This window comes from Artemia franciscana, chromosome 10 (genome assembly GCF_032884065.1).
Source record: "Artemia franciscana chromosome 10, ASM3288406v1, whole genome shotgun sequence".
NCBI classification, from domain to species: Eukaryota; Metazoa; Arthropoda; class Branchiopoda; order Anostraca; family Artemiidae; genus Artemia; species Artemia franciscana.
Genome location: NC_088872.1, coordinates 81,210 through 108,622, shown reverse-complemented (window position 1 = coordinate 108,622; position 27,413 = coordinate 81,210). Strand labels below are relative to the sequence as shown.

General features: G+C 35.3%; 1 protein-coding gene across 1 annotated transcript in view; it reads left to right on the top strand.

Moving 5' to 3' along the window:
- LOC136031624 (uncharacterized) overlaps positions 1-26,805 on the top strand; it is a 62,162-nt gene extending 35,357 nt beyond the window's left edge. Inside the window, exons 2-3 of the mRNA XM_065711262.1 lie at positions 9,270-9,620; positions 26,447-26,805. Coding sequence (XP_065567334.1) covers positions 9,270-9,620; positions 26,447-26,758 — 663 coding nt within the window. The 3' untranslated portion in view covers positions 26,759-26,805. The remainder of the gene's footprint in view (positions 1-9,269; positions 9,621-26,446) is intronic.
- Positions 26,806-27,413: the final 608 nt, after the last annotated feature.

Below are 27,413 nucleotides of genomic sequence, written 5' to 3'. Positions count from 1 at the left end.
TTCAGAAAGTCTGGTATATATTCACTTCCTCCTTCCTACTAAAGCATCAAATACCTTTTCATTTTACAGGATTTTCCTTTCTTATAAAGATTTTTGTGATTCTAACTGTTGCTCGTCTTCTAAAAAACTTCCTTCAGTGCTTTACCACAGTCATCATATTTTTGCTAGAATTATGAAGTTACATAATTCAGAAAAAACAACAATTATATTGCAATACCTATGCATTCTAGAATATCTAAAATCCACATTGGAATAATCATAATTTTAGCCTTTGGTTTCAAGTTCTGGTTTTAATTCATTCTCGCTGCGTATCCCTTACAAGGCGTAGGATCGCACGTCCCCTATTAAAATGCATTTTTTTTAAATTATCTCAGCCCCACCCAAGCATTAACAATGTGTTATTCTTTAGCTTGAATTCAGATTTTGGTATGTAACTCAATGTTATTTGTCACTCTCTCTCGTTTCACAACTTTTGCTTTAACCCTTCAGAGTCATTTGTCATTTTGCGTAATTTTGCACATGTCAAAGATACTAAATATTGGTTCCACCTTTTATCCCTTATAGACTCAATAATAACACTTCATATTAAATTTTAATTCTCTTCAAAGTAGTTTGTCTTCTTGCGTGTTTTTTTCATGCATCATGAACACTAAATGAATTACGACGACTCTGGGGTTAAAAAAATGTAAATTTGACCCGTTAAATATATATAAATTTGACTCTAAACAAACTATATCTCTAAAACATTTTTCACAAACTCTTCAAACCTCTAGATTGTTCTTTCAGGCTAAAATAATACCAGGGTGCGTATATTGGGGTATTTTCAAGCAAAACAGGTTTTAAAATTAATTTAAATATACACAATAATTGTTCGTAAGAAGGACTTCATCGCTTGGCCCCTGCACTTAGTTAGTGAGAGACCTGTATATTTCGGGTTTTGTAGTTACGCATTCGGAGAACCATCAAGTTATTCTTTATTCTTAAAACAAGAAAGATGACTTTTGCTTGTATTTGTCATTTATTTATAAAACTTTTTCCATGAAACAAATTAAAAAAAGTAAAGAGCTCTATTGACCCAAGAAAGAGCAGAAATAAAGTGAAATAATTTTCCAAGCATAAAACTACCACAAATCACTATCAATAAATAAATGAAACTAAAAACGAGCAGAAATTATAATGAATAGCTGAGTTAAACTCAAAACGAGCAAAAATTTCATGAGTAAGGCTGATAACCCCAATGCCTTCTCATGGCTAGAATATAATTTGTGCTTTACCAAAAAAAAATGAGCGTGAATTGCCAATTTGATTGACATATACTGATATTGATTCCTTATAGCTTTGTTAATTTTTTTTGATAGTAAGAAAAGCGAAAATATTTAAAGCGTATTTTGTTTTCCTAAAAGCGCAAATTACTTTCTGGTCTTGAGTAGGCGTGGGGGTAATCAGCCCTACTCATTTTAATTTTTGCTCGTTTTGAATTTGGCTGCGCTATTTATTGTAATTTTCGCTTGTTTTGAGTTTCATTTATTTAATTATATTGATTTCTAGAAGTTTTAAACTTGGAAGATTATTTGATTTTATTTCTGCTCATTCTTGGTTCTTTATTTTTCTGTGAAAAACTTGTTTTTTTGGAAAAAGTTTTTCATGATAATTTATGTTCGTTTTTTATTGACTTTGTGTTATTTCTGGAAAAAATATTATTTTACATATTTTGAGTTTTTCTATAGGGATTCATAGTATGGGTTGTTATTTCTATATTGGAGAAACTTTTACGACCATTTTTAATCCTGACACAAACAGTATTTTCTGATTTTATTTTGTAGCTTCTGAAACTGACCTGTAAACTAAAACTTTATTATTTCCAAAAGATTCTATCTATGCTCTTTGACAGCCTTGACCCATTTACACTCTTTTTATTTATTTCATGTGGTTAGATGTTGAGAGAAAATTACAAAATGCTTAAAGTTGGCGTTGATTATGTCAAAGAGGGGGCTTAAACTTGAAATCCCTCTGATCTCTGAAGTTTTGAACAGTATCGTCGGCAACAAAATGTGTTCCTTTTTATCCTCTTAAATCGACTTTTTGACATTGGTTGCTTGAGTAAGTCACTTTCATGATCTTCAAGAGGTGACCGAAAACCTCTTTGAAAACACATTCTTCTATAGCCCGTAAACATCAATATTCCCTCGAACACAAGGATTTCATCAGCTGGATTTTAACGGCATGTCTAACCATTTCACGATAAATGAGGTCAAAGGATTTATTGTTTAGAAATAAAGCCCTAACCTCTATTGTTTTTTTTTTACTTTCTATTGCTTCTCGGGATTTCTTCCACCCCTGAGCCACTCCCTCGCCCCATTTTTCTAAGGGACAGGATACTTTTTGCTTCCTCCATTTAGAGTTTGTGTCTTAGAGCTCCCACCTCTGTGGCAAAATTGTCGAAGTTTATATAACCTCTGTTTCGGTCGGTAAAATAAAATCGATGCCTTCATAATGTCCTTCCTTCGATGTCCTTCTCCATGACGACCTGGCCTGAAATTAACTTCAAAATTTCCACGAAGATTATTTACAATCACACCTGCAATTTTGTCATCGTTTCCTTCATCTTTTGCAAATGCCTCATTGTAAACAGGAGGCAAGATTGTATTATTAGTATCTTCTAATGTCCATTCATCGTCAATCAGGAGGTCTAGAGTTTTGGCAAGTAAAATGCAGGATTTTCTTGTTTTAAATTTAAAGAACGTGGAAGATGAAGAATAATGCATACAAATATTGAAAGATAGTTTTTCCTTGGTGAAGTTATTTTTGCTTATAAAAAAGAGAAAAAACAATTAATAATAAGAAAAAGCAAGAATTATTCAGAAGCAGAAACTATTACATAGATATCTAAAGTAGACTCAAGGCATAAAATAAATTTTGGAAGAAAATTGCAAAGACAATTATGCTCAAAACCAGAAAAAACGTAAATAATATTTTCTTCTTGTTGTCACAACTGAGGATCATCCAACAAATTTTATTTTTTAAAAAGTGAAAGAAAATCTAAGTGAAATTAGTACTAAAATTGGAACCCTTCTAATTTCTTGCACTAAAAGTAACCCTTAGAGCCCACTGTCCTATAAATATGACACCGACGATAAAATCTGTTAAAACTTTGACCTTATTTGTCTAGTCTGTTGTTATCCAGGAACATGGTTAAATCTAAATGTGTCTAACCGCTGTTAAGGCTATAACTTTCAAGAGAACAATCAATCAATCGATATTCTTTAATGAATTTTTAAAATTACTGTTGTGCCATTATACTAACTATGGCCTAAATGACGATTCTAATCTGACTATAATTGATGTGGCAAAATTAACCTAGTTATATTGGTAAGTAAATTGTCGGGGTTACATGTTTATTCCCCAAAGTTTTGTTTAAAACCACTAATATATTGGAATGCACTAAAGTAGTAAAACAATCTACTAATTAATAAGGGTATATTACGGCAAGTGGGCACCTTAATTGTTATATAGTCCAATCCATATTTATTTTCTCGTAATATTGTAATTACATCTCGGGGATCTCATTTGACTAATTAATTTTGGGGAAATTAAAGAACATCAAAGGCACCAATTGAGGGTTTAAAGTTAAAAATTGTCGATGGAGGACTATCCATATAATTACGCCAATTGGCAATCGTAAAATCTATTATTACTACTACTACTACTACTTCCACTACTACTACTACTACTACTACTACTACTACTACTACTACTACTACTACTACTACTACTACTACTACTACTACTACTACTACTACTACTACTACTACTAAAAACTCAATGCAGTACAAAGCCACCTGAGGCCAACAGAGCTACTCATGCTCCTCCTTCATCCAAATCTATTCAAACTATTCCTCTTTACATCCTCCTGGGTGCTTACCCGGGACTGTGCAATTATACCGATTGGCAATTGTAATATCTATTACTTCTACTACTACTACTAACAACTCGTTGCAGTAGAAAGCTACCTGAGGCCGACAAAACTACTCACGCTTCTCCTTCAACCAAATCTATTCAGAGCATCCCTCTTTAAACTATCCCGGGAAGTTCCCATTTTCTTTAAATATTTTTTCATCCCATCCTCCTACCCCAGACAAGGACGACCTGCTTTCCATTTAGCCCTTGACGGTTGGCCAAAAAGGGAAATATTCGGCAATCTATAATGCTTCATCTGCAGAGTTTGCCCTAGAAATCTCAACTTTTCTTTCGTTTTAGCCCTAGAAAGGGTGACTGAACTACATTTTCATACAACCTACTGTTTGACATACGGCAAGTCACATGGTTACCCATAAAAATCCGTGTGCATTTCTCTGGGAAACATTTTGTAAACCTTCATCCGCTTTTCTGGGTTCCCATACTTCCTTGAACACTGTCATCAGTGTATCTCCTAATATTCTAATCTTCGTTTGCAGATATATCATCCTATTCTTTCAAAAATATTTATAACTGTGAAAAAACACCTTTAGACTTTACTATTCTACTTTGAACATCTTCAATGATATCGTCTTTTCTAATAATTAAATGAAACAAAAATGTTTTTTAACTGAAAGCGAGGAGCAACATTAAAACTTAAAACGAACAGAAATTACTTCGTATATTAAAGTGGCTTTTCCCTCCTCAACGCCCCGCTCTTAATGCTAAAGCTTGACTGTCTCTCTCAACTTTACTTTTTAAAACAGTTAAAAAACTTTAGCGTAAAGAGCGGGACCTATACGGAGTAATTTCTGTTCGTTTTAAGTTTTAACGTCACTCCTTACTTTCAGTTGAAAAAAAATTCATTTAATTTCTGAACGTTTTTGAATTAATACCGTTTCTGATTTTGGCTATCCGAACATGAATAATTAAAGCGGAATTTGGATATTATTTTTTTTTTGGCTAAATGGATTTGTCTTAGTTCTGATCGGGAAATTTTGAGAAAAATAGGTTGGGGAGGAGGCTTAGTTGCCCTTCAATCTTTTGGTTACTTAAAAAGGAAACTAGAACTACTAATTGTATACGAACGTCTCATTAGTAGAAAATATACATTACTTAAGAAATAAATTACGTAACAAACTTCTAAACTTGTATATTTTTATTGCGTATGTGAGGGGTTTTGTCCCCTCGTTAATACCTCACTCTTCAAACTAATAATTAAATCTTGTCCCAATTCCTTAAGAACGACCCTTGAATCAAAAAGGCCATAGAATAAATAGTTGAAATCACTAAAAATACTTTAGAGTAAAGAGCAAAGTATTTAGGAGGAGATGAACCCCACATATGCGTAATAGTTTCTGTTCGTTTTAAGTTTTAATGCTGCTCCTTACTTTAATTTGAAAAAAAAACTTTTCCATATTTATTTTTCCATGGTTCTTTTTTAAATAGTGCTAGAATATTCAGCATCCCCATCATGGAAATTATTCTCTCCCATGATAAATTCATCCATGGAAAGATCCTCCCACGTGACTATCTCCCTCAGCTCCCCCCTTCCAAACAAAATATACCCTGAAAACGTCTGTACACTTCCCAATAGCCATTACTATACTTGAACACTGGCCAAACCCTTTGACTTGCAGCTTCTCCCCCTTGGACGGTGGAGGAGCAAGTCGTCCCCAAAGACATTGTTATTAGGTCTTTGGACTATGCTAAATAAAATGGCTATCTCAAAATTTTGATCCGTTGAATTTGGGAAAAAAGGAGCGTGGGACGGGCCCTAGGTGCCCTCCAGTTTTTTCGGTCACTTAGAAAGGGCACTAGAACTTTTATTTTATGTTAGAATGAGCCCTCTCACGAAATTATAGCACCACTGGGTTGAAACAATCACCCCTAGAAAAAAAAAACAAATAAACACGCACTCGTGATCGGTCTTCTGGTAAAAAATACGAAATTCCACATTTTTGTAGATAGAAGCTGCAAACTTCTACATTAAGGTTCTCTGATGCGCTGAATGCGATGGTTTGATTCGTTAAGATTCTATGACTTTTATGGGGTGTTTACTCCTATTTTCCAAAATAAGACAAACTTTCTCAGGCTCGTAACATTTGATGAGCAAGACTAAATTTGATTAAATTTATATATTTAAAATAATCATAAAAATCTAATCCTTTGATTATTTATTAGTGTAAAAATTCCATTTTTTAGAGTTTTGTTCAATATTGAGCCGGATCGCTCCTTAATACAGTTGGTTACCACGAACTGTTTGATACGATCAAAGTAAGTGAAGCTGCCCACCTGATCAATCTTTTGGTTACCAAATGTCACATTTTCATATTCACTTATTCCTTGTCATAATGACATAGGTTTATTAACATTAATTTTCAAACCTACTCAATCACCCTCAACTCGAAAAACCTCTAAAAGTTCTTTCATTGATTTTATGGTCTCCAATTGCCTTTCCTGTTCTCCTTAAGACAAAGTCCATCAAACTGATCCATATAAAGTGGGATTGAACAAAACCCTGCTTACCTCCTGATTAAAAGGAAAACAGCTTAAAATATTATTTTCTACCTTAGACATAGTAGTGTTATTTTTGTACATAGCACTAATCACTATAATGTATTAGTCTGGTGTAACATACAAGGATAGACTTTTGCTAAGACTGTTCTATCAACAGAATCAAACGCTTGCTCATAATCTATAAAACTGAGGACCAAAGGTGTTCGACAACTAACAAACTTCTCTATCTGATAGTGAAAATTTGGTCGACACATCCTCTACCTTTTTTAAAACCGCAGAGTTCTTTTCTTAAAACATTGTCTGCAGCATCTCTCTGTCTAAAAATTAAAGTCCACTGAGTAATTTGCAGCTACGACATTCACTGTTATCACCTTTCTTATAAATTCGTTTAATTAAAGTTTTCGTAAAGTGTCGTAGACAGCTACAACACTCACTCATATCACCTTTTTTTATACAGTCGTTTAATTGAAGTTTTCCTAAAGTCGATTTTGCTTTTTTATAAAATCATATTAATAATCTTCAGTAACTTATTTCTAGCCTCAGAGCCACCATATTTAAGAAACTTATTTACCGCACTCAGCATCGGGAGCCTTCTTATTTTTTAATCCTTTTAGAACTATCACTAGGGTTTCTTCATAAAAAAAATCTCTCGTCGAATCCAAGACTAATAAGTTAAAATTTTTATTGACGATTTGGGCTTGATATAGAAAAATATTAATTGCTCCCAAAATCAAAGTTTAAAAACACTATTACACAAAAATATTGATAGATTAGTTTGATTCTGGCAAATTTAGAGCTTAAAACATCTGAATATTTTCAATGCAGCAATGTAAATAACCCGAGTACACAGAGCAGAATGGCTTGTTAGGTTTTCTCTGCTTCTTTTTTAGTTTAAAAATGATAAATCCTAGTTACTTCCAATGTCACCATTCAAAGTAACAAGAATACGCGCAAAACAGCGATAAATTGGGTAATATCTGGTACTTTTGGAGTTTGAAAAATCTTAATAGCTTTTAGTGACGCCTTATAAATAGCATAAATACAACCAATCAAAATGACTGGTTAGATAGTCACTAGTGTATTTTCAGTTTTAAATTAAATATCCTTATAATTTCCGATATCACCATGCAAATGACAAGAGTGCGGCAATAGAATGATAAATTAGGCTATATTTTGTACAGCCGAAGTTTGAAATGCCTTACTAGCTTCAAATAGGTTGGTAGCTGTAACAGGAGTATGCACAGCAAAATGAAGCCTATTCTTTTTAAATTAAAAATAAATATTGACAAAGTTTTAAAGAAAGGATAGAAGTCAATGCAAAATTACTTAAGAGAAATAATAAACCAGACGATTGAATCTGAGATTTTTAAACAATATTCAACAGAATTCAAGGACGTGTAGCTTTTGTGCGTACAGATGAACATTATGGCTTTCTTTTAAATCAAAGTTTTGTGCCCTTTCTTTCACTCTTTTGTTGCTACATGCAACATCAAATGAATGATATGTAAAAGATCCCATTTGTTTTCACGTACTTTTTCATTCTTTTGTTTGTTCATTGTTTGGTTACTACATGCAAAATCAAATGAATGATATGTAAAAGATTCCATTGATTTTCACACACTTTTTCAATCTTTTGATACAGTTCATGGATGCGCAATGTAGAAAGTGCTTTGTTTTATAAATCTTTGAACAAGTTAGAAAGGTGATCAAAGCTCTAAAAGACTTGTAGTTTTTGCTTTACAGACTAAAAAGGACGGACGAAATAGTTTGGTGTTAAATTATATGTGACGCAACAATGTATCACCTCCCAATCTTATTAGCAGTAATAATAGATTTCTTTTTTGGTCTCTTGCAGCCTCTTTGGTGGCACAAATGAAATCTTATGGCTTCGACCTTGTCAATGAAGTAGATCTCGCTACTTATTTCAAAGAAAAAATAAGTAATCACTAAGATTATCGCTTCAAAAAAATATCTCAAAGAGGCCAGCAGATCAATGTGTGCAAGATCAAGGCAATGTAAAAAAAAAATATCTCTTTTTCGCTTCCTTTTTCTTGCATAGTTAAAACTTGGGAAACTAGAAAAGAAATCTCTACAGATAAAAGTATTTAATTAGCATGCAAACTCGAAACAGCAATGAATGGATCTTCCTTCAAAATACCAATGAAGGCAAATTGTTCTCTAAATTAAGTAGGATTGGAAAATCTAGCAGGAGCGCCATGAAGTTAGAACTAGGCCAATTGAAAATCAATGTACTATCCACTATTGCATTTGAATGTGAAACCGGGAATCTGTTTAAGGTTATAAAAAAGAATTACTTGGATTTTGAAGAGCGATAGTCTGTGAAGAATACTTTGTTTTGTTGACAGAGGGCCCAAACCAGCATCATGTTCCTTACCAAGCTACTCCAAACAATCACCGAACTCCAGCTCAAAGGTTGGTGATAGTTAAGTTATATGACTTAAATGAGTCATTTTGAACATTTTTGAACGTCTAAAACATTTGACACTTGTTTCTTCTGGAACATCAGAATGGTGGAAGACAAAGAAGTACTATTGGTCGTTCATTGATAATGAGACAAGTGATATATAATCATTCTTTTAACAGCTATTGTTTCTAGCTTACGATTGTTAGATGTGAAGATTACTCATCACTACCTTATGACAAACTATTTGTCAAAGGATCTAAGTAACTTAGTAAACATGGCTATACTATGATTTATAACGGTAGATACTCCTTACTAGTGTAAAGTAAATGCTTACTAGTTCTTTAAAAAATATAATAGCGTTTTCTTCTAGATCACTTATACATTCGTATCTCTCAACGAAATTACAAGAAACTTTGAAAGGCAGATCACACTTTCACGGAACTATACAACGTTTGGTAAAAACCATAGATATTATGATGTTACTTTGCATATTAGAGCTCATTATCCAAAGATATTTACCTACAACAAAGCCGTTGTACTAGATTTAGATATGGAGTTTAAATGTTCTTTCCAAGAGTTATATGAACAATTCTACAACATGAATACAAGTCAAATCTTTGCATTTGCTCATGATCAAGCTCCTTGGTATAGGCATGCTTTTAAACAGTATAGAAAAGAAAACAGAGGAACAAAAATTGGTGAGCCCCCTCCTATGTTTCCGGTAAGTGTTCATTTATCTCCAAAGAAAAAACCAAGATCTTTTATTTAATACCTAGTATTAAGAGTAAAATTTTGGTATTTTTCTGTTATAAGGAAAGAGCAGCGCTACAAAACATTTTTTTGAAAAATAAAAACATACAAACAAACACAATAGCACATTCTACATCTTTGTATGAGAAAAGAACATAAGTCCATGGCATTTGTGTTTAGCCTTTCAAATATTTAAGTAGAAGTTCTGATATGGGAATTGAGGCATTACCCCTCTTGAAATCTTCATCTTAATTTTTCAAAATATGTGTATATCATTTTCCTTTTTCGCAGATATCTTCTATGTTTATTTTTATTGCAAATTATGTCAAATTCTTGCAAATATTTCGTGCCACTCTAAGCTGAAAATCGTCTTGCGAGGTTATTTGTAGTTAACCTTGTCAAATATTTTATTGCAGAATTAATTTTACAACTTACTAATTTTACAAGCGTTCGATAATTATAAAGACCACTGTTGGCAACATTTCTGTCACATATTCTCATTATAAAAAAAAAACAAATTTTCTGACCAAGGAATTTTTCAAAAAAAACAAGTCAAACTCAAAATGAGAAACTACCTGAAGGAGTTGTAGGTCCGGTATTCACTTTGTCTCCTCAAGAACAGAATGTAATTTGAGCTTTGCTAAGAACAAAAACAACTTCAATTTACGTTTTTATGTCCCCACACCTATAAGAAATTCACCACAACCCTAAGACAATTGAACAGAACTAATCAACTTGAATGGATAATTTAATTTACACTGATATTGATCCCATAGTTTCTTAAGAACTTTGGATATATTAAAGGTATAAATAGGCAAAACTTAAAACGCCTTATGTTTTCAAATAAGGCATAATCATGTTTCTCATTTTTAGTTTTCCAACTATTTGGGTAAACGGCACGGGTAAACAGCGAGAATAAGTTTGACTCTCTTATTGGACTAATACTTGTTTATTAGATTTTAGAAAGAGCACCCACCTAGAGTCCAACTCAAAAGATCAGAAATTTACTTTAATATATATATATATATATATATATATATATATATATATATATATATATATATATATATATATATATATATATATATATATATATATATATATATATATATATATATATATATATATTTAGGAAAACAGTCTTCCTTTTCTCCTTCTATCTCTCTTTTTTTTTTTTTTGTGTTTGTGCTGTTGCATTGGTGATTTCTCTTTTCATGATATATGTATATATATATATATATATATATATATATATATATATATATATATATATATATATATATATATATATATATATATATTTATATATGATTTCCAGATTTTAGATTTTCCAGGGGGCCCAAGCGTCCACCACAAAGGGCCCTTTGCCGGCCATAATAATTACGCTATTTGCTATTAACCATTGTAAACTTTGAAAGTAGATTAGATACATAATTAAATTCTCAAGTTCTGTCGAATGCCCATTTGTAGATGATTATATTAATATTATAAATTCTGAATATTTGCAGTAATTCCTCTAGGTTGACAGATTAAAATAGGTCGGTTCCTGGCAAGTGTTTCAATGTTTATTTCCTTGTTTTAGTGAATATAAGCCACCGTTTTACATTACTCGAGTCAGTTCTTATTCTGTTTCTGTCCTTGTCATATGTACATTTACTATATCATATGTGTAAATAAACATTTTTATACTCGACACATAAACCTTATGAAAGTTACAGACGCTTGATATCCTCTACCGGTAAAACCCCAGATTGTAGGCCAACGCTACCATAAGACTCAAAGAACATCACAGAGAAAGTCACACTTTACAGAGAGGAGTAGAAGATATTACACCATTAAGCCTTTTGACGTAAGGTATTAATAGACATTAGCATTAGTTAGTATAAAGTCATCCTAAGGATGGGGCTTGGAGTGACAGAATTGTTTGTGATCTTGTTGATTCAATATCTTATTTGTTTGTGATCATGAGTGTGTCAGGAGCTCAAAAGCGGTTATTGCCAGCCTTGGAGAAGGAGAAAGAGGCAGTCTTCTCTGAGTAGATGGATTAAGAAACAGAAACCGTCACCATGTGAACTGGTTCAGCGAGTAAGTGCAAGTTTGGGTTTTAATATTATGTGCCACTCACAGTTTTGCGGACTAAAAGAACTGAATTTGGGCGGAAAAGGGTTTTTCTTGTTTTTATGGCACTTGGTATCTACCGAGTGACATATAGCAACCGCAAATTCTGTCAGTCTGTCTGTCTGTTCTGGTTTTGCTACTTTAGGCACTTCTAGGTCAGCTAGGACGATGAAATTTGGCAGGCGTATCAGGCACCAGAACAGATTATAGATATTGGGATAGATATGTGATTGACATAACCGGAACGGATCCACTCTCTTTAGGGGGAGTTGGGGGGATTAATTTTGAAAAATTAAAAAATGAGGTATTTTTAACTTACGAAGGAGTGATCGGATCTTAATTAAATTTGATGTTTTGAGGGATATCGTGTCTGGGTTTCAGTGTACGATAGTGCAAGAATTAAAAAGTGCCCAATACTTTGTCGTTCTGGTCAACGAAACAAAGGACAACTCGAAGAGCAGCTCACCATTCTTCTTAGGTGCTTCGACGAAAGAAAAATAAAAGGAATACCGATCGGATGCTATCACACGAAGAGCCTGGATGCTGAAAGTCTTGCAAATTTCATTCATGACAGAGTGACAAGAATTTGAGTCGATTGGAACTACTGTGTCGCGCAGTGCTACGACGGAGCAAGCGTAATGAGTGGACCATTCTCCGGTGTTTCAGCTCTTTTGAGAGAGAAATCACAACAGGAATTCTATATTCATTGCCACGCACATAAGCTAAATTTGGTCATTGTGAGCTGCGTTGAATCTATCGACACTGTTGGTTCTTTTTTCTCACTGGTCCAGACTCTATACACATTCATTTCTAACAGCAACATTCGGCATCAGTTGTTTGTTGACGCCCAAAAAGCTGCCAAACTGAAAATTCTGGAGCTTGAAAGAAGTGCTGCAACACGATGTTCTTACTGGTATCGATGTATATCAAAGGTTAAACACTGATATGAATGCATTTTAGCTGTACTGTGTGCTCTAAGCGAGGGAGCTGACGGCAAAGTATGGAAAGAGGCAGCTGGGCTCCAGAAGAAGATGGAATCGTTCCTTGTTATATTCCAATTGCACTACATAGAAGCAATTATGTGAGTGACGAACTCGCTGTCTCAGCAGCTCCAGGGTATTGACTTGGTTATTTCTCGATCGCGCACCCTGATTCAGGCCAAAAGAAGCGAACTCACCGACCTGCGTTCAGACGCTTCATTCGTATCGCTTTTCGAGAAGGATAAAGATTTTGCGAAAGAACTCGAAATTGAAGTACCTACTGTGAATGAACCCGCAGCTAGATCCTCCTCTATTGGTCAGAATGGACGACCTCAAAGAACTCCAAAAATCACCCAGCATCTGAAACAAATTGTGACAACTTTAAGGCTAGGAAAAAATTTCTTCGAATCCGGAAATCGGACTACGACTGTGGCGGATGAAACGAAGCGAATTAGAATTTGACAGAAGGTTAACAGATAACTTGCCAGTGCTGAGTAAACTCGAAGCTTTGGATCCAAGCTTAACCAAGCTTATGGACACAGAGCTGCTCAGGCATTTCTCTGCTCTTTATTGTGAGCTGGATATCGACGACATTCTTCTCGAATCTCAAGCTGGTATTGCCAAGCGTCTCTTGCTCGATGAGGAGAAAAAGCCGGAAAACTTCCTAGATAATGTCGACCATCTTCAGGCATTACCAGTGGCTTACTCAGAAGTAATTAAAGTACTTCGTATTGCTGCCACACTTCCTGTGATAACAGCGAGCAATGAGTGTTTGTTTTCTAGCCTAGAAATAGTGAAAAACTACCTGCGGTCTACAACAGGAGATGATCGTCTCAGTCACCTCCTTTTGATATTTGCAGAGAAGGATTTAGTAAAAAAATTGGTCTAAGACCAGCTTGTTGACGATTTTGCAAAGATAAAAACTCGGTGGTTCCCCTTGTTACCTTGAGTGTTGTAATATTTTATTATCTTGTTATGGTTTTCCTTTTTGTAAATATATTTGATCTGGAAGATTTCTGCTGAAGGAAAACCGAGATTTTGGTTACAACCCTCAGCATGTAAATGAAGATTACTTTCACCGACGTATGGGGTATTGTTTACTTAAATAAGAAAGTTTCTCACTGAGGAATGCCAGCCTCTAGTCTGGTTGAATTTTCCATTTTCACTTTATTCACTTAATCTCGTTGCTTGTATTTGTCGTTGTTACAATTAATCCTAGAGGTCAGTGTGGCTGATTTCTACATTCGGTTACAGTACATTTTCAAGCAACACACGGGTGCTGAAAATTCGTTTTTACTTAGAATATTCAATCGATGTGCTGCCAAAACCCGCATCTTTCTTACACGACATGAAGTGAATCGGGGGGGGGGGCAGATGGAGTTCAAGCCTACCCCAAGATTTGGCCCAAATAGTGCCTATGGATGGAACAACTTTTCGGAGAATATTTCTTTGTACTAATTAAGCGCACAAAGGTCTTCTTTAAGTCATTTGAGTATTTATTTTTTTCAGTTCTAAAACAAGGTCAATTATTGTGTTTAATACACTGTACGCCACCTGTTTAGCTGGTTAGTTTTTTGAGCAAATGCCACAACATTCTGGTCAGTAATAGGTACCCCTACCATGCACAAAAAATTCCTTCCCTCTAGGTGAATGAAGGTTTTTGTGCAAATCACTGTGTTTATTACATCTTTAAATGTCAAAAGAATTTAAATTCAAGAAACAAAAATTTTAATGGCCACAAAATGAAATAATACAGCTACAAATGTCTGTTTGGAAATCACACAGGTTGAAACCTTACTTAGATAAAAAGTTAATATCTAAAAATATAAAAACTGTGCTCAAGACCTATTTATTTAATACCATTTTACAATAGGAGTAGAGCTTAACCTTAGAATGAATCTTAATTTTTAATCAGTATTTTCAAATTGCCTCAATTTTTTCGATGTATCTTTGATCCTTCTTTTTACCTTTAGTAGATTTAGGATTTAGGAAGAGCTGGAGAGGGAGCTCCTTGCGAGAAAATTCCATTCTAAATAAAGCTTAACGTACTTGTTGACACTCAAACGGGGACACCTCTGCTTCTAACCGTCATTTAGATGTCAGTACTGTAAACCTATACACAAAACAACATTTCGAGAAAACCTATCACTACTATAACACGAATTCTTGCGTTCTATCTCCAATATTAGTATCGCGGTATCGCGGTAAACATAAAGAAGGACAAGTCCGCTGAGCGTTTCCTCTTCTTTCTTCGATTGGAACTACTGTGTCGCGCAGTGCTACGACGGAGCAAGTGTAATGAGCAGACCATTCTCCGGTATTCCAGCTCTTTTGAGAGTGATATCACCACAGGCATTCTATATTCATTGCCACACACATAAGCTAAATTTGCTCATTGCGAGCTGCGTTGAATCTGTCGACACTGTTTGTTCTTTTTTCTCACTGGTCCAGAGTCTATACACATTCATTTCCAACAGCAACACTCGGCATCAGTTGTTTGTTGAGGCCCAAAAAGCTGCCAAACTGAAAATTCTGGAGCAGAAAAGAAGTGCTGCCACACGATGGTCTTACTGGTATCGATGTGTATCAAAGGTTAAACTCTTATATGAATGTATTTTAGCTGTACTGTCTGCTGTAAGCGAGGGAGCTGACGGCAAAGTATGGGCAGAGGCAGCTGGGCTCCAGAAGAAGATGGAATCGTTCCTTGTTATCTTCCAATTGCACTACATAGAAGCAATTATGTGAGTGACGAACTCGCTGTCTCAGCAGCTCCAGGCTGTCGACTTGGTTATTTCTCGATCGCGCACCCTGATTCTGGCCACAAGAAGCGAACTCACCAACCTGCAATCAGACGCTTCATTCGTATCGCTTTTCGAGAAGGCTAAAGATTTTAAGACAGAACTCGAAATCGAAGTACCTACTGTGAATGAACCCGCGACTAGACCCTCCTCTGTTGGTCAGAATGGACGACCTCGAAGAACTCGAAAGATCAGCCAGCATCTGAAACAATTTGTAACAACTTTGACGCTAGGAAAGAATTTCATCGAATCCGGAAATCGGACTACGACTGTGGCGGATGAAATGAAGCGAATTATAATTTGACAGAAGGTTCACATATAACTTGCCGGTGCTGAGTACACTCGAAGCCTTGGATCCAGGCTCAACCAAGTTTATGGACACAGAGCTGCTCAAGCATTTCTCTGCTCTTTATGGTGAGCTGGATATCGACGACATTCCAAGCCAAGCAGTGTTTACATGTTCAATAGAAGCATTAAATCATGATGCTACGCCAGAAATACCTGGTAGTCTTGTCAACAAGTTTGCACTCGGTAAAATATTCCTCATTTGAAATTGATTGTTATCCTTCTCCATGTCATTTTGGTATTTTGGAATGTTATGTTTCAGCTTCAATATGGATAGAAACAGAGGCGCCATTTGGGGGGGTGGGGGCAGGGGGGCAAATGCCCACACCAGATTATAAAGGGGGCCCAAGCGTCCACCACAAAGGGCCCTTTGCCAGCCATAATAATTACGCTATTTGCTATTAACCATTGTAAACTTTGAAAGTATGTTAGATACACAATTAAATTCTCAAGTTCTGTCGAATGCCCATTTTGTAGAGGATTATATTAATATTATAAATTCTGAATATTTGCAGTAATTTTTCTAGGTTGACAGATTAAAATAGGTCAGTTCCTGGCAAATGTTTCAATGTTAATTTCCTTGTTTTAGTGAATATAAGCCACCGTTTTAGATTACTCGAGTCAGTTACTCGAGTGGGCATTTGCCCCCCCCTCTGCCCCCCCCCCCCCAAATGGTGCCTCTGTTTTTATCCATATTGAAGCTGAAACATAGCATTCCAAAATACCAAAACAACATGAAGAAGGATAACAATCAATTTAAAATGAGGAATATTTTACCGAGTGCATACTTGTTGACAAGATTACCACCTACTCCTGGTGCAGCATCATGATTTAATGCTTCTATCGAACCTGTAAACACTGCTTGGCTCCTGACCTGATTTTTCTCATATGTGGCAAACTGACATATGTGAAAAATCAAAAAAAGACAGCCCCTTGTTTGATTTTCATCAATTCCAACACCACAACTACATGCTTGAATTGATGTAGACACAGTCCTTGCTCTGCAGAAAGCTTCTGGACGATTAATGATCAAAGTGTTTACACCAGGGTAATGAGAGCTAGTCAAAATGTGTTACCACTGATTTATCTGTTTAATGCAGAAACTTTATTACCAGTCAGGCCACTCAATATAAACTAAAATATTCCCAGTCCTTTCATACAGTTGACGAAGCCCTTAACCAAGATTATATCCCAAAGAGATATGTTTGCAGATTTCGCATAAGTAATGGCTACAAAAACGCAAGTTACTCTGTGTTTAAAAGTTGTTTTTTTTAATTTAAGTGCCCTGACATTGCTGGCTTCAAACAAAATATATCCTTTTGAAAAGTGTGCTAGTGGGCTTCCATTCATGAACTGATGTCTTAGTGTGCATACCTTTTGTGGCAGAAGGAAAAACTACGTTCCAAGACTCAATTGCTAAGTTTTAAAGGCAGGGATGGAAAACTACACCATTGTTATTTCAGCTATCAAATACAGATGTATCCAGTCCCACTTATGAAAATGAATCTTATGAAGCCTATCTTTAAGCAGCCAATTCAATACCCTTTCGAATCAAACCAAAGTTTCCTCTTGATACCCTGTATCAAATAATATGAACTAGCATTAGCCAGCCTTCCGACTATCCGTTAAGTCCAAACAGCGAGCGGGCTTGAAATTTCAAAGACATCAATGAATCTCCCACCCTAGAAACTGATGTCTACTGAGTTTCCCGAAATGGAACCGGTTCAGTATACTGGGAAGTAAATTTGAGACCACAGTGGTAAACCCTTCATTCTCCCCTGTTCATTTGCAAAATTCTAGCGTCAAATTTCTTGTCACCTTTGAACAAAATGGAACAGATTAAATTGTGCTTACAAAGTGAGCTTCTTGATATTGACTCTGTCTGTGAATAGTGTTCTTTGTTTGAGAACTTTGCTGTTTTTGATGGATATGATACCTATTTCAAAATAAGTTACCAAAACATAATTTTAGAGAAACATATATTAGTTGAGTTTGTATTATTTGTTGATCATCTATAAGAAACAGAGTTTACAATTTCAACACTGTACCAAATAAACATGGTTTTTAATTTTACTGTTGTCTTTCAGGCCTAAAAGGCCACCTAAGGAAGTGTCACTACTGGAGAAATGTACTGTTTACTATCCACCCCATGGCCGTTATCGCAGAGACCTTGTAAACTACTTACACTATTGCTTCAACAATGAATCATCTTTATATCCTAACAGTGGTGACATCACATATGGCAGCTTTAATGAATTGTATTTTAATTGGCTAAGCAGGTTCACATAAGTAGTTTGTGATTATACCAACAAAAGGCAATCGTTTATTGGATATCATTTGAGCAGCTTTTCTGAATATTACAATACCTAGTTAAAATACCTCCACTAGTTATGAGAGACCAAATTTTTACTGCTTGGATACCTTATCTGTTTATTCCAAATAGAACAAAAAGGGTGGTATACAGTCCTTACACACTTGAGCTAGTAAATTGCCAAGGAAAATTGCTCACAGATCGTGAAAGGCGTGAAATCCATTCATTTTTTTATGGTGCAAAAATCGTAAGTTTATCTTGTTAAGCACTATTCAAAAAATACTTTGAAATTTTCTCAAAGAAAATATATATGAAATGAAATGAAAAGGCGTCAGATCATCCACAGTACAAAACTGGTGCCATGATGTATGAATCTGTTGACCTAATGCAACTGTTCTTGATTTACAGTTAAAGAAATAGCATCAATCTGATTTATTGCCATAAATTTTTTCTTCCCTATACTGATTTTCACGCCAATATGATCTGCCTAAGTAACTATCATCCAGCATAGTTTGAGCTTTCTCTGTGTCTTAGAGTATTCTGGCATCATCAGCGTATTCAAAGTCTACAAATTAATGGTTCTGTCCAGTCTAAACTCCAGGATGAGAAGAAAGTGCATTTTCAAGCACTCAATCAAAACAGTAGTAAAACAGAGCCAGAGTCAGAAATCAGCCTGGTTTTTCTTCAAACTCAACCAAAAATTCTCTAGTCTTTCTTCTGTAAACTTGAACTGGACTCACAGGACCCTTTTATTATGCTTTAAGCAGTTTGGCAAATTTCAGGGACATTCCACTATTTTCCGAAATTTTACAAAGTTTTTGGTGAGTGATCGATTCGAAGGCAGAAACAAAGTCCAAAAATATAAGAATCAGTGGCAAATTATATTTTTCGCCAAGGTGGATAATGAGGTGGATCGCAAAAACATTGTCATTACAGCATCTATCAGTACAGAAGCCGGCTTGATTTTCACGAGTTCTTTTCTCCCTTTTCCCCCTAAAGCAATTAGGAGGATAATCTCAAAATTTTTTACCATGTTATTAATTAGACTTACTACTCGTTAAGTTTTGGACTCAGTTTTATCATCGTTGCTATAAAAAGGGAAAACAACTGATGTCTTCCAGCCCATTGGGAAATTTTAATCCTCTATACTTCCTCAAGCATATCTTGGAGCTGCTCCACTGTGATCTCGGGGCACTGTTTATTTATTTCAGGAGGGAGCGATCGTCTTGGCCTGGGGCTTTGTTGTCCATTAGGGCTTTGGTCATTTCAAGTATTTCTGCTGTTGTTGGGGTGGCCAACTCCATATTGTGAAGTTCTTTATTAAACAAAAGTGGGGAAACAACCAGAAATTGACGACGGGGCTTGGTTAAATAGCATTTGAAAGTGATTTTTCCATGTAATTAAACATTCATTTATAAGGGTTATGACTTTTTCTGATCGGTCTCTGTCAACTTCGGACAGAGCATCTTTCTTAGCAATCAATTTCTTGTGAGCTTAGTAGAGTTTGTGGGTGTCATGAACACTTGCTGCCTTTTATAAGACAAAGCAGTCTCTTCTCACTTTTTCCGGTGCTCAAGACGATCAAAATGCTCGACCTGTCTTTACAACTCTTTCGTGATATGTTTAGTGCCGCTCTTTTTTTTCATACACTCTTCAATGTAAGAAAGGGTTTTTGGTGGTAAGCCAATACTGCCGTTTCACTTTCATTCGGCATAGAATCTATTCAGTGGTGTCTCTCTTATAATTGTTTCAAAAATCCCCCATCTTTTCTCAGGGTAGCAATTTTTCTCTTCATTCAATTTGAGGGTATTAAAAACGATAAGCTACCTGCATGTTCAGAGTTTGCTAAACTTCTTTATTTTACAGCATATCAATATTGATTCGGACTTTCGGCTTGTTTTATCTCCAATATGTCTGACGAAGTAGGACTTTTGCAAGGACTAGTCAGCGATCTGACCCTGATTTAGAACCTGTGTCTTCAACGTTATAAGAGCAGGAGTCTATTTTTGATTAGAACCCTGATTTAGAACCTGTGTCTTCAACGTTATAAGAGCAGGAGTCTATTTTTGATTTTCTCCAACGTTGGTGGATGAGAATGAAGTCAGTTAAAGTCAGTTTTAAATTCCTGATCATATGAGGGTTTGGCTTGTACTGGAAAAATGGTTTTGGTGATAACAAGATGATTAGTCAAGGCTTATTCCACCAGCCTTTGCCCATTTTCCCATCTCTCCCCTAGTCTGACCTCTCCATGGACTTGCCAGGGGGTATCAAACAGACCAACTCTCCTGTTGACTACCCCTTCAATAATCAGGCAGTCTTGTGGATCAACTGGTAGGCACAGTTGTTGTAATATCGAAGAAATCATCCTTAGCGGTAACGGTTGCATCACAAGTAAAGGTGTATGCAGAGGGAATGGATACGTTTTTAAGGCTTCCTTGAAGCCTAATCCCAGCCATTCGGGGAGAAAAAGGCTTCGACTCAAGAAGAGCGTTTCTGGCTCGTAGCTTCATGAAAAACCAACGCCATGCAGTCCTGAGTTATCATTTTTGATAACTTTGAAAAAGAGTAAAAAAAAAGTAAAAGTGTTTTAAATTGTCGGGTACTGTTATTACTGCAGAGCCAGAGCCGGAGACTCTGGTCTCGGAAACGTAATTTACGTCAATACTATACCTCTCCATCTCATAAACAAGAAAACCATGTGTAGCTATTTGTTTACAGATTTGAAATTCCATTCTTGATTTTGCTTGTTTTATGACTGTAGTTGATTTTCGCAAGGATATGACTTGTGGATTTTTCCAGTTCGCAGTCATATTTAAAGTCACTGCCAGGAACGCCGTAGAAAGGTTTGCCTGCTATTTTCTCAGCAACCACGCCAAGAAGGACGCATCACTTGCCAGGAACACCGTAGAGTATTCGTAGTTCTTCTAGGTTGAAGGTCCAATGATATCTTTTGGGAATAGGGTTGACTGCAAGGTCCCCAGTCTTATGGGTGAAAAGTAACTATTGGAAGCATACTGATTGCTTAAAATTAAGTTGATATAAAATTCCTAAAATTCCCAATGATTACAGATTCAGTATCATAATCATTAAATAAGAAATGAACTAACTATATTGTGCAGTCAATTACTTTTAAATGATGCTGTTGTACCCTATCCAAAACTATTTATCACACATGTGTCCTTTTGTTCTATTCAAAATGTATTATATTATTTTAAAATATTTTTTTCCTTTTCATATATTTTGTCTTGTCATTTCATTTGTTTTAAATTCTTTTCATTTATTTTATGCCTAATTTAGCTAATTACTGTATCAAGAATTAAAACCCGGACTATCAGTCATCCACTTACTAACGATCTTATCGCGTCTTTTCTTAAAGACATGTAGTTTTAAAATTATGTCCCGTTCATTCTAGGCTTTCTTGTTGCTCTTATTCAAGTTTGTATATGGGCCTCACCTATAATTATAATACACAGTAAGTTGCCCTCATAATCAAGGACCAACAACCTTGCAAAATTTATCAGAACGGTGTTGGTCTCGATTGTCAGCTATTGGTTATCAGCAGTATCTCTGAAATGACCCAACAAGTTTTAAATAGTTGACTTTCATGATAACTTTTTTCTAGTAGTCTTTTGTGAGTATTGAGATAAAGCTTTTTGAACCATTTTATCAATTAAAATAAAAAGTGAAAGCAATAATCGTATTTGAGTCAGCTACAGTCTTTTTATGCTGTATTTTTGTTTAAAATAAAAATAAAACTAAATTAAAGCTTTAATTATCCTTTGTCATCAGTAAAGTTAGTATCCTAATGTATGCTACTTTTCCAATATGATTCCCAGTTTTTGGGAAAAAAACATTGAAAAGGTTGTATTCTGCAGTCAATTTTTCCAAAATGAATTTTATTTCCTTTAAAATCTAGATTCATTGCTAGGGAATAACATTGCTTCAGGATTCTTCAATCTTCTTAAGAATCTTTTGTTTTACCTTAACTGGTGTTTTTATTACACAAGCATACATTTCTTTGAATATCTCTTTCTTTCATTATATCTTTTTCTTCATTTGTATCGTAGCAAAGTTTTGTTTTAATTTAACTACTGCAATATATTAGCTAATAAGGCAACTGGCAAAATATTGCTGCTGTAGTATCACAATCTTGTACTTAGCAGCGTAACCCTTATAACTGTATAACATTGCTGAAGTTAAAATTATTTATTAAATTTAGAAATATTGGCCATGTCTAATACCATTTCAAGTCAGAAGTGTCTTTTATTAGTCAATGGAACATATTTCCTTAAAAAGTTTCAAAACAGTTTTTCATGTTATATATTTCATTCTTGAACGCTTGTGTATACGCAAATTTTTGAAATTCTGAAAAAAAACCTTTTTGGTTTGGAAAATGACACACATTGAGCAAAATGGCTATTTTAAATATTTACACGTTGAACAGTTTTAGTGTCATACTACTAAAACTGATTATAAGCTTACCTTGACAAAACAGTCAACAAAGGTTTCTATGACGACTCTAATATATATATGTAGATATTATATGTTCAGCAAATTGATCTTCAATTATTAAATATATTTATTTTTGAAAAGTGTGTCGGCTAAGTACCATAATAATTCTCTAATTCTACTTAAATTCTCTAACGGTTCAAGTTTTGAAAAGAGTTCTTTACATTATTTAATGTTTGCCTCTAATTCTAAAATATGTAATAAAAAGGGATTGCTCAAATTAAGTATTAGAAAAAACTTTCCAAATATTAAAAAAAAAATGTTTAAACATATACCACTTAATAAAAAAAAACAGTTCCCAAAGGCTAGATGAAAAAAGGGGCTCCCAGTTGTTTCTCAGATTAGATTTGATAAAATATTTTTAAATGATTAATAGACACGGTAATTTATTATGAACTTTGTGTTGTTTTCTATATTATTGATGTGTATGGCATTCGTGTTAAATATTACCAAGTCTTCCGCTTTCTTTATCCTACACCTTAGCTTCTCCAGGGCCGGGTGTGGCAAATAGGCGATCAACCAAACCTCACCAGACATCTCAGAGTGGAGCAGATGCAGTGATGTCCTCTCACTGGGGTTTTAACAACAGCTAGCACTCCTCAGGTTTTGGTCATACCCTCGTCAGAAGGTGTGCTTTGGTCACCCTCTTTAGTACCCACCCTTGGGTTTTAACTTGCAGATATCATTCGGAAGACGGCCTCCTGACATTTGGAAGACACGACCAAGATAGATCCATGTTCTCTGCTTCAAGAGATAAGTGATAGAGGGTTGAGATGTTAGTCTACGGATTCTTGTGTTTGTGACCCTTTCCTGCCACGAAATCTTAATGATTCTTCTGAGGCAGACAATTTCATATGCTAGGATATATTTTTCCAGCTGGGCATTCAGTTTCCAGCATTCACTTGCATAAAGGAGAATGGACATGACGTTGCTATTCAACTGAAGGAGCTTTAGACACAGAGTAGTTTTTGCTTTGACATACTGGTTTCAGTTTGTTTAATGGAAGTTTTGCAGGTCTGATTTTTCTTTTTATCTCGTTTGACTATTCGGCTAAAATATTTTATCCAACTTCCAAGATATTTGAACTTTTGGACTTGTGCGATTGTTTTTCCGTTGTATTTAAGGATCAAAGGTGAGTTCGATAGGGCAATGCTCTTCGATTTACCAGTGTTTCTATTAGTCCCACTTACTCAGCATTATCAGCCTTGATGTCAAGTATTAGCTGCAAACGTTGTATCACCTCTTCTAAAGGTAATACATTGCCTGCAAAATCTAAGTCTGTAGCTACTGACCACTGATTTTTACACCAAATCTCGATGCTTGCCGTAGGATATATTCCATCACTAGGACAATTCCTATTTGTCCTATTAATGGATTATATTCTACGGCAAGATAAGACACATTCTTGTTTCACCCCAAAGATAATCTTTAAGGATCGCCTCTCTCCATTTTCAAATCTGGCACAAAATCTGCTCTCTTTATAAAAGACCATTATTATACCGTCTACTTTATTAGGTGCTCCCTAAAACTTAAAAAACTTCCATAAAAAATAACGATCGATGGAGTCAAAAACGTTTTAAAAATAAATGAAGAGCAGATAAAGCTTTTATTGTGATTTCTTCACTCTTGCACTATTATTCTGAGCATAAAAGTAAGGTTAGAATATGATCTACTGGGCCGGAGACCAATGTTGTTTTTCCCTTTGATTTTAGTCAAGAGGTGCTCCCAAACACTGCAATACAATTTTGGCCAAATGTTTACGTGGCACTGGATCACCCTCAAGTTGTCACAGTTATAAGGATATGCCTTCTTAATCAGTTTTACTAGGGTACCTCTAGTTTAATCACGTGGGACCATTTTAATGCTCCAAACTTCTATTAAGAAAGTAGTCCATACATTAGAACAGGTTTGAAGGGATGGGTCCGTTATCCTACCGTTATCCCGTTGACTCCCGATGCACGGCGATTTTTAAGCTCTTTGACAGCTGCCTCTACCTCTAAAATACTAAAAGCAGCAGCACTTACGTAAATTTGTAAGGTGGAGACGCCAGGTACAGTCTCTTTCTCATGGAGTTGGGGAAAATTAATTATATTTATAAAAACAGAATGCCCATCTTTCTCCTATATTCTTCGGATCTGAAATTACGTTCCCATTTTCATCAATAACAAGTGAAGATAAAATCGCTTTTTTCTAACTATATAATTGGTTGGTCAGTAAACTATCCAAGAGTACCCTTTCTTCGCAATGTCTTCAGAAAGTGGTGCTTTCTCATCTAACTGGTTTCGCATGTCTCTTCTTACACTCTTTTTGACAGCTTTCCCCTCTTCTTTATAGTTTAGCTCTAGACAGTTTTTATCTTCAGGCCTTGACGATTCAAGATATCTTCCTTAAATATCCTTGCAACGTTCAATGAATTCCAATGTTTCGTTCGATATATCCATTATTCGGTTTTTATTTTTTTGTATCCAAGACTTGCCTTGGTACTATCATGGTAGATATTCTTGATTATCAACCCCATATCTTTGAAACGATGGTTGTCAGTTCCTTCTGCTAGATTTAGGGCCTAATATCCGTTTTTCAAAGAAATAAAGAAATCGTTTTATAAGGTGGTTTTTCAGTTTGAGGGTTTCAAACTGCTTATAAGTACAGGTCATTTTCTTCTTTACAGCTTCCAACTGAATTTGTATATAGTCCGTAGTAACGTCAGCTCCTCAAGAAACACGGACGTCACATAAGCTGCTTCTCCAAAGCCTTGAAAATAGAAAGTTTCCAATTTGGTTTTTTGACCGACCGTCTTGGGATACCCTGAAGTATTTGGGGTTTTACTTATGCTCAAGCAAAGTGCCACCAATGATCAAGTCGTTGCTCCGCAAATAGTCTACTATAATCACTGTGTTTTTGTTGATAACTCTTATACCGTATGGGTCCATGGCTTCTGTACAATGCTTTCGGTCTGCTCCAATTTTAGCATTAAGGTCCTTCACAACGCAGAGAATATCATGTCTGGGCACATCTTTGGTAACCTCTTGTAACATTTCATAGAATTTGTATCGTTTATTTTCGTCGGTTTCTTTTGTGGGAGCAAAGCAGGCAATAATGGTCAGTTTGGTGTGGTCCAAGAAATACGGGACCACCAATAAACATTCATTCATAGGGTTGCAGCTAATCATTGCCTTCAACACGCTAAATGACATTTAAATTCCTACTTCATCATGGGGTTTTGCAGGATCACCATAAAAAGCCAAAGTATATCTGTCGTCAAGTTTCTGTGGTATGTTTTTGGTCCATCTAATTTCACTCAGGACAAGTATATCCAGACAATACTGCTTTATTTTCTTTGACAGCTTCTGGGTTTCTTTAAATCTAGATCATTGTTCTTATATTCCAAAATCCTAATTTGCTGGTTCCTTTTGCAGTCACAAATCAAGTCTGGGGACGTGCAGAGGCCATCTTCAGGGAGGTTGGAATACCTTGGTCTATTGTTGACATTTTAATTGCTCTTGGTTTTCCCAAGGGGTGGGCCCACTGAGTCCAGTTAAGGGTTGCAAACCCTCAGCCCGACCCTCGGACTGGCTACTATGCAAAAATTCATATATATAATAGGTGGAGCCTCCCACTAACCAAAGGTTATTGCGACGGACAAAAAAAATCAAACTAAACTGTATTTGAAATTTAGAAATAAAATTAAATTCATTGCAAGGCAATGGCAGTTGAATAATCCTTGTTTTTATTTCAGGGTTTTAACGCTGGACTTATTCTGTTTGATTTGGAAAAGATGCGAAAAAGTGAGGAATTCAACTATCGTCTTACAGATACAGGATATATTTCATTGTTTGAGAAGTACCATGTCAATTCAGGTGTTGGTGATCAAGACTTTTTCACCCTCCTTGGAGCAGAATATCCGGATATTTACTACGTCCTTGACTGCTCTTTCAACAGACAAGTTGGCTCTCTTCGTTTTATGAATCCTGTGTTTGAAGCATACTATAAGTGTGATGATGATGTAAAAATCTTCCATTTCAATAATCAAATGAACTATCTTTATTAAAACTCAAAATAAATATGAATAGCTTATATATTATATGGCTCTAATTACGTGAAATCTATCTTTAAAAGTATCATAGGCAGAGCAAAAAATCTGAGAAAGGCTTATGCAACTTTTGCCTCTCACTTACACTATTTTTTTGGTTTTTCTGCAATTAGCCATGGCTCTTAACCTTTTATTCACAGTCCATCAAATTTATTTTTATTCAAAGCCAATTTTGATTTTACTTGACTGTGATTTAAGTCTTGAATTTATTTTTGGCATCGGAAGGCATTTTGCCGAAGAAAAAGTGATTTGGGCCCTAAGTCATGTTTACTTTTTGTTCCAATAAGGTATTTCGTACAAAAGGACTTGAAGAAACTACGAAAAGAGCTCAGATAATTCTAAATTTAAAGTTCTAGTGCAGTCTTTAAGAGTCACAAATGATTGTAAGGCAGCCATTCCCTCTCCCAGGTCCTATATTTAGTTATTTTTTTTAGCATAGGTGTTTTTTAAGCATAGTTCAAAGGTCCAGTAACTTTGGCTTTGGGGATGTCAACCTTTCAGTCTCTGGGCTAAGATCTTAAGCTATAATTTTGCCCCAATGTTTACGTATATTATTGGTTTTTAGAAAAAAAGGAGTATTTTACATTTATTTTCAATAACCCAAGTCAGAATG